Source organism: Cryptomeria japonica, chromosome 3, assembly GCF_030272615.1.
Source record: "Cryptomeria japonica chromosome 3, Sugi_1.0, whole genome shotgun sequence".
NCBI classification, from domain to species: domain Eukaryota; kingdom Viridiplantae; phylum Streptophyta; class Pinopsida; order Cupressales; family Cupressaceae; genus Cryptomeria; species Cryptomeria japonica.
The window spans coordinates 818782493-818790975 of NC_081407.1; the positions used below are offsets into that span (position 1 = coordinate 818782493).

At 31.8% G+C, this 8483-nt stretch overlaps 1 protein-coding gene across 1 annotated transcript; it reads right to left on the reverse strand.

The window, feature by feature from the left end:
- Positions 1-5842: 5842 nt before the first annotated feature.
- Positions 5843-7518, reverse strand: LOC131037290 (sugar transport protein MST4). Its single transcript, XM_057969369.2, has 2 exons — positions 6427-7518; positions 5843-6319 (listed from the first exon to the last, which is right to left on the reverse strand). The coding sequence occupies exons 1-2, from the start codon at positions 7516-7518 to the stop codon at positions 5843-5845; spliced, it is 1569 nt and encodes a 522-aa protein (XP_057825352.2).
- Between the last annotated feature and the right edge of the window lie 965 nt (positions 7519-8483).

Here is an 8483-nt window from a genome sequence, read left to right on the forward strand (position 1 = left end):
TATTGCTCAAATGGATGAACAGATAGGTACATAGTCTCTGAATACAGAAACTGACCATCTGAAGACAAGAAGATATGAATCTGCAAAAATGTGCTTCAAGCTGAAGAACTGCAAAGATGACCTCCAATTGGGATGATGCCATTGTATATCCATTGCTCAATAATGTCCCCCTAGAAAGAAACTCTGGAAGCACTCGAAGATGCGACTCTGGAATCTCATGTAGTCAGGAACCCTGCTAGAAAGAATCTCTAGGAGCAAACTAAATTGCAACATTGGAATCTCATGTAGACAAGAATAGTGCATAACAACTTTAATCTTCTATTTTATTCAGAAAACTTATTGAAACAAACCTATACTAAATGCATTAAGCAAAAATCCCATACAAACTTTCTAAAAGTTTAATTTTTACAAAGCCCCAAATTTTCCAGATCTTTGTCATGTAGTGCTTGCAAAGCACATACAATTTTAAAGAATCAATATGAGAAAAAAAACAAGGAGCATGCAAAAATGAGGGAAAGAATAAGCATGCATCTAGTTTCAGAGGTCTACATCAGCTTCCATGGTAATGCTAATCTTCATAAATTTGCAAAAAAATAAATGTTCTGTTCCTTTCTTCTAGCTCCCAGGCTCTGATACCATGTAAAATTTTCCGCAGAGTAGAAGAATCTAGCTAGAAAAGAAAAGAAACAAAACTTGCATATTGAAATCTGAAGAAAAAGAATTAATGTAATTAAATCATTTACATTACCATATTGAAACTTGAATGAATTACAATGTGTTTGTAGATCACAGGAGCAGAAATTATGCATTAGATGCATGGAATTTCTGGAGATCAAGAACTGTTTGCATGAAACAAAAGTAGAAGATGAAGAGGGAGTTAAAAACAAGAACTCCTTGGTTAGCTTAAACATAAGCAACAATGCAAATCACAATCACCGTAAATCACAGAAAAGACTGCATGTTAAGCTGCGCTAACACAGCATAATGTCAAAGCTAAGTTGTCTATTCTGTACTTACCAATGATGGTTCCATCCTTTCTCATGTCGAGTCTTGTTGGGTTTGGGTCTTGATACTGTGTCCTGGCAGGCTGGCAGAAGGTGTTTATTAATCTGTGGAAGAGATCGAATGAGCGAAAAATAAAATCTTTCTGGTGGTTGTTTTTGCTGCACAAGCTTCCCATCAGGAAGCAGGAGGGTGACATTGCTATCTATTCTTGTTGTAAGCTTCCTAAGTCTGTCAAGCACATCTTTTTTTATTGCCTCTTTTCTAGGGAAGTCTGGAATCTTTTTGGCATCTCATTGTACTCTAATGTTATGATTTGGAGGTTGTTACTGGTAGTGTCCTAAGCCTCTCAAAAATTGATAACTTGTTTTGGTCTATCTTTTCTCAGAACGATAATCTTTTCAATGGCAGAGGCAGATCCCTTACTGAGTCTCTGAGGAGACTCATTGTTTATAAAACTAGCCGATTACACTATGTGGCTGGTCCGGAGGAAGTTTGACAGGTTTTTGCGAGCTACGGACTAAGGACAGGCGGGTTAATGCTCCAGACGTACCTGTTGCTATCCCAGTGATCCATATGTTAAGCAGAGAGCTGAGATGAGCTGAGGGTCCATTAGGATGGACTGCCTGGATCGAGATTGTTGGGGATACTACGTCTCCTATGGGGGATATTATCTACTGAAAATGTATATGATGTATATGACTATTTGGGGGGTGATTTTTTTATATGTTGTACCCACTTATCCTTTATCTGCTATTTTTGTAACTCTGGGATATTTAGACCTTCATACTCTTTGACTTATTTTGAGAATTGGATGTAATAGTTTTTTCGTATATTTAATATATAAAAAAAAATTAATATGTTTGATAGTAAGATATTATAAAATATATTTTTAAGGGCTTGTCGAAGGACACACATGTAAGCTGTGTAGCAGGCATCTAGAAGGTATTGAGTTCCATTCTTTAATACAGAAAAAAAAAAAAATTTAAAAGAAATTTTAAAGTATTTTGTGATAATCTAGTTTGTGAAATTAATAAAAGTTGAAAGAATAGAGACTATCCATAGATATGAAACTAAATTGATTTAGGAATAAGGATCTAACACTAGATAAATATTCATCTTCTATAATTTTACCAGTGTGAAATGAGAGGTGAAAGGATATTTAAATAACTGAAATGTTAGATAGAAGGAGGGTATAGAGAAGATAAGGATGGAGGATTGAAATAATTAAAATATAAGGCTCCAAAATTAAGGTGAAGTTGAATGGTTTCAAATGAGCCCACTAGGGATCAAGTGTATGAAGCTCCATCAAAAATATAGGGCTCGAAAATTAAGGTGATGAGACAAGAAAAGTTGAAATGAGTGGTGAAAGAATATTTAAAGGAGTAAAATGCTAGATATAGGGAGGGCTTAGGAGAACATGAGGATGGAGGGTTGAAATAATCAAAATATAAGACTTCAAAACTAAGGTGATGAGACAAATCATATGGAATATGATGGGATTGCATATGGAAGAACCTAAAAAAGAAATTAAATATTTTACTTGATATAGAAATGTTAATAGTAGCCTTTCCCTTACAATTTTAAATTTTGAATTAAATAAATGAGTTTTATGATGTTGTTTAGTATTGAGCACAACAATTTGCCCTATAAAAAGGGATTGCACTTTTGCAGTGAGGACATAAAAAAGATTGGTGAAATCAATTAAAAAAAATAAAAGAAAAGGAATTATACAAAGATACGAAACTAATAGATTTAAGAAAAATGATCTAAGAATAGATAAATATTCATCTTCTATAATTTTTTGAGTTTATAAAAAAATTATCATCAATTATCAATCTTGTTTGATTTTGATAATTCATCTATGTGACATTTTAAAACATGAAAAATATTATTCTCTTCAAAAAAATAAAACTTATACTTTAAGTTTATTATTGAATGTTTAAACATTGTTAGAAAAGTCTTAATAAACTCTCCACCTATAATATTGTCTCTTAAATTTTAGATTAACATAATTTATCATATTATTTGCAATCAATAATAAAACCCTAAACATTATCATGGAATCTTGAAAAAGTCTTAAATTGACATAGATTTTATTTTTCGATAGCAAAAAGCCCAAACCTAGAATGTTTTATATTAATATTAAAGTTTAAAATAAACATAACAAAAGATTGTGCAAATCCCTAAAACCCTAAAGTCCCAGATTTTGTCAAAGATCATCCAAAAAAAAGCCTATTCTAAAGACTTTGTTAGAGATCATCCAAAATCCAAAATTTGAAAAATCTACCATCTTTCTCAAAAAAAAACCATAAATCTACCATAGATTTTATTATATTTATATTTAATTGAAATTGAAAACCCTAAAAAATAAAGATCTCCCTTATCACTCTTAAATCTGAATTGTTGAAATAGAAATGAAATAAAATTAATACAGAAAAATTAAACTATTATCAATAAAAAGTTTAAGAAGAAACCATTCACATACCTTGTGACTTTCCTTGATCCATATGTTATTTTGAGCTCTGAAAACACTTTGAATTGAAATACTTGATAGAAAAATTTGGCTATATTTTCAATTTTTAAAGACTTTTCAACTCTTCAGTGTGAAATGAGTGGTGAAACGATGTGTAAATGAGTGAAATGTTAGGTATAGGGAGGGTTTAGGAGGAGATAAGGATGGAGAGTTGAAATTATCAAAATGTAAGACTCCAAAATTAAGGTGATGAGACAAATTATATGAAATATGATATGGATTACATGTAGAAGAACCTAAATAAGAAATTAAATATATTATTTGATATAGAAAGTTAATGGTAGCCTTTCCCATACAACTTTAAATTTAAAATTTAATAAATGTGTTTTATGATGATTAGTATTGGGATCAACAATTAGTTTCCATCCTAAAAGAAGGGAGGGATGGGGGCCTTCATTGTGATGATAACATAAAAAAGAATGGTAAAGTTTATACAATTTTCAAATAAATTTTGAACAAAAGTTATGGAAAATAGTATTTCATTGAATTTTATTTATTAATGTTAATAATTTAAGGATTGACATAAAAAATATTGAAAAAATGTTATTGGAAATTATTTTTATTAGATATTTAAAAATTAAATATATTTTTTTTAAACTATACGTTAATTTTTTGGGGATTGACAAAAAAAGGACAAAATTATTGAAAATAATACTTTATTAAATATTTTAAAGTTAATTGATATTTATTAAATATAAGGTTAATATTTTTTAAATTGACATAATTCAAAAATAATATTTTATTAAATAATTTATATTAAATATTTTTAGAAACATATAAGATTAATATTTTTTTTTAATGAATACTCCATATTACTATTTATAAAATAGTGTTATATGTATTCACAAAAAGAAGTTTAGTGGAAAAATTTAAAGAATTAATTTCTTGACAAAATAAATTAGGGTTTCATTATGTGAGGGTATTGGAAAAAATATGATTGGTACAGTTTAGAGAAATATATTTTGGACAAAAGTTGTTCAAAAGAGTATTTTTATTAAATATTATAAAATTAAATGATTTATTTTAATTATAATAATCTGTTAGTTAATTTTTCCAACCTAGGCTTAGCTCTTAGAGCTTTCTTTGGTAAAGCACATGGTCATGAGATTCAGTCTCCTCCTAGCTCACTTGGTATTGAGGATTCGTTATCAAGTTGATTTAGCTGTATGTTAAAAATTTCACCAAGGCCCATTGCAATTTATAAGGGGGCTACTTGATCCCTACTTTTCAACTCTTGAGTGTGAAATGAGTGGTGAAATGTTAGATATAGGGAGCACTTAGGAGGAGATAAGGATGGAGGGTTGAAATAAAAAAAATATAAGACTCCCAAATTAAGGTGGTCAGACAAATCATATGGAGTGTGACTCCAAAATTAATGTGGTGAGAAAAATCATATGGAATGTGAAGTGGATTACATATATGAAAGAACTTAAATAAGAAATTAAATATTTTATGTGATAGGTTTTAAATTTTAAATTTAAATATGTTTTATGATGTTTAGTGTTTGGCCTAACAATTCATTTCTACGCTATGACCTAAAAAAAGGGAGAGGGCCTTCATTGCCGTGACATCATAAAAAAGTTTGGTAAAGTTTATTAAATTTTCAAATAAATTTTGAACAAAAATTATGGGAAATAGTATTTCATTGAAATTTTTTATTAAGAATAATAATATTAGGATTGATATTAAAAAATATTTTAAATATTATTTTTCTTACATATTTTAAAATTGTATTTTTTTAAATATAAATTAATATTTTTGAGAATGACAAAAAAATTATTAAATATTTTTAATTTTGTTGATTTTTTTAAATATAAGATTAATATTTTGAAATTGACATAATTCAAAAAATACCATTTTATTAAATATTTAAATTATATATTTAAAAAAAATATAAGATCACATTTTTTTTTAATGAATAGTCCATCTTAGTATTTATAAAATAAAATAATAAACTAGAATGTATCTCTGAGGATACATCTACCACGTCCAATGAAAAAAACCTAACATATCTACCTATCTTTAGAAAAACATATGTCAGAGACAACAAGAGATTTTTTTTTATTGTTATTTTCAATAAAAATACTCTTACGAAATCTTTCACAGTTCACTTTTACAGAAATAAAATTCTGAATTTTTTTTAACTTATTGAATATCATCCCGTTTCTGAATTTTTTTTAAATACATATTGAAGATCCTGCTACTCAACTTGTTTCTTTTCTCACAGGTTCAGTATCTTTGAAGAGAAAGTGGAACAGAATTGACTTAAGGTTGGGCTTGGTTAATTTCAAGCTCTATACCTTGTCAAACATGTTTTCCATTATCTTGATTGGCATAGGTATCACCATCCTCATCATCAATCAGATCAGAGTCTCTGACATAGTTCTTCCACAGCCAGTGCTGTTTCCACACTTTCTCTGTCATTTCTTCAATAGGCACATTCTTTGTCTCAGGAAGAAGAAACAGGACGAATGTGGACATGATTAGAACCCAGGCAGCGAAAAACAGGAAAATCCCATACTTGAAATGGCAAAGCATTGATAGGAATGCCTGTGCAATGACGAATGTGAACACAAGGTTGACACACACAGTCACACTTTGTCCAGCAGATCTGGTTTCTAATGGAAATGTTTCACTGGGAATCAACCATTCAAGAGGCCCCCATGACCAAGCAAAGGCTGAAACGAATGTGCATACCATAAGCACTATCACAATTGCTATGCCCTTGGAAAGCTCTTCATCCTCCTTCATCCCAGTTCCCAACAAAATTGCAATGATCACCTGCAATTCCAAAACAAAATCATTACAATTTGTGACAAAAATATTGAAAACAATGGTTACATCTGATTACAATTTACAGGAGAAAACTGATGGCTACAAAGATTTACCTGTGAAACAAACATTTGCAATCCAGCTTCGAGCAAAAGCACTCTTCGCCCAACTTTATCAACTGAATAGATTGAAACTATAGTGGACAAAACATTTACAGCACCGGTAATCACAGATGAGTAGAGTGAGGCATCGTTTTTGAACCCCAAAGTCTGAAAAAGCACAGGAGCATAAAACATAATGGCATTGATACCAGTAAACTGCTGAAAGAATTGCAGGCACACTGTTATGATTAAGTGAGGCCTGTTTCTGCGCTTCAGAAGATTTCTGAATGGATGTTTAACTGATGCAGCTATTCTGCTGGCCTCTACTAATTCATTGAATTCTAGGTCCACATTGTTGGTTCCTCTAATTTTTCTCAATACAACCTTACCCTCTTCCAGGAGTCCCCTTTCAATCAAACTATTGGGTGTTTCTACTATAAATATGGAACCCACTGTAAGAAGAAGAGCAGGAATTCCTGCTATACCCAGTGAAAGCCTCCATCCCCAAGGCCTGATTTTTTCAGTTCCATAGTTCACCAAGTTAGCAAACAGAATGCCTATTGTAACATTCAACTGGAAGAGAATATTAAGACCCCCTCTGATTCTGGTGGGTGCAATCTCTGAGAGGAAAAGAGGAACCGCCTGATTAGCAAATCCAACTGCACATACCAGCATTATTCTACCAATGATAAGCATGACCAGATCTTGAGCTGCCGCGTTTAACACTACTCCAATCACAAAAAATATGCCTGCAATTAGCATGGTTGGCTTCCGGCCCCATACTCTGGTTGTATACGAGGCAAAGAATGTTGCTATCAGACCGGCCAGATAGAGAGATGAAGTAAACAACTGAAGCCCCTGGTTGTCATATTTACAGTAGGGATTATTATTGTCTTGGATCTCATTCTTTTTCCTATACACTACAGGGAAAAATTTCTTCAGGAGATCGTTCATGGACGTCACTCCTCCTGAAATTCCAACATCGTAGCCAAACATCAGTCCTCCACTTGCTGCCATTATACATGTTATGATCACATATGTTGTTATTCGCGCTTCGAACTCCTCTCCTCCAGTACCCACTGGGGCTGCAAACCCTAATGTAGGCATCTTTATTGACTGGATCTTTCCAACTGACAAACAAAAGTTGCACACACTATAACTTCACAGACTGAAATTCACTCAAATTCTTCACAAGTCCACTACGTGTAGAATTTTGAACCTGACCTATCCTTTCTGAACCAACTGATTAGCAAACAATAACAGCAAAAAGAAGAAAAACACCAATATTTTTATTGAAGCTTAATTAAAAAATTACATAGAGGTTGTATATATAAAGAATTTGCAGTCTAGAAGAATAAATAATAACTGCAGTTCTAAATATATTCCTAGCTTTGCATGGAAAGCTACTAAGGCTCTCAAACTAAAAAAAGAAAACTACTCCCTAAATTAAGAATACAATAAGTGCATGCACAACATGCTTTATTTACTAAAAACAAACTCATGCAAAAAGAAAAACTAAAAATAGTCCTAAGGATTCATGCATGCTAGAGTACATGCTTTATTTGCATGAATAAACAAAAAAAACTATTAACTAAAAATAGCTTATGCATGGTGATGAATGGATAGCTTCATGTCCAAACTGGAGTTGCATGGAGCTGCATGCTAGAGCAGCATCACTTATCAACATACTCCCCCTTGATGCTGAGAGGGCTGACAATCTTATCTCGTAGTGCTATAAACTGAGCTTTCGCAACCGCTTTGGTGAATATATCTGCTAGTTGATCCTGGGTGTTGATGTGCTTCAATTCGACATCCTTCTTTTGCACCAAATCTCGTATGAAGTGATATTTCAAATCAAAATGCTTTGTCCTGCTGTGATGAACCGGATTCTTAGCTAACTTGATGGCACTCACATTGTCACAATAAATTACTGTAGGCTGAATTTGTTTTTCTCCAATTTCTTTCAAAACTTTTCTGAGCCAAAGGGCTTGTGTACCTGCTAAGGTAATTGCAACATACTCTGCTTCTATAGATGAAAGGGCAACAATACTTTGTTTTTTTGAGCTCCAGGT

Excerpts from the sequence above, each read along its gene's own strand:
- LOC131037290 (XM_057969369.2), bottom strand. The coding sequence starts at position 7,518 with ATGCCTACATTAGGGTTTGCAGCCCCAGTGGGTACTGGAGGAGAGGAG. Across the intron at positions 6,320-6,426 it reads TGCAAATGTTTGTTTCACAG|GTGATCATTGCAATTTTGTT; the intron begins GTAAATCTTTGT and ends TTGGAATTGCAG.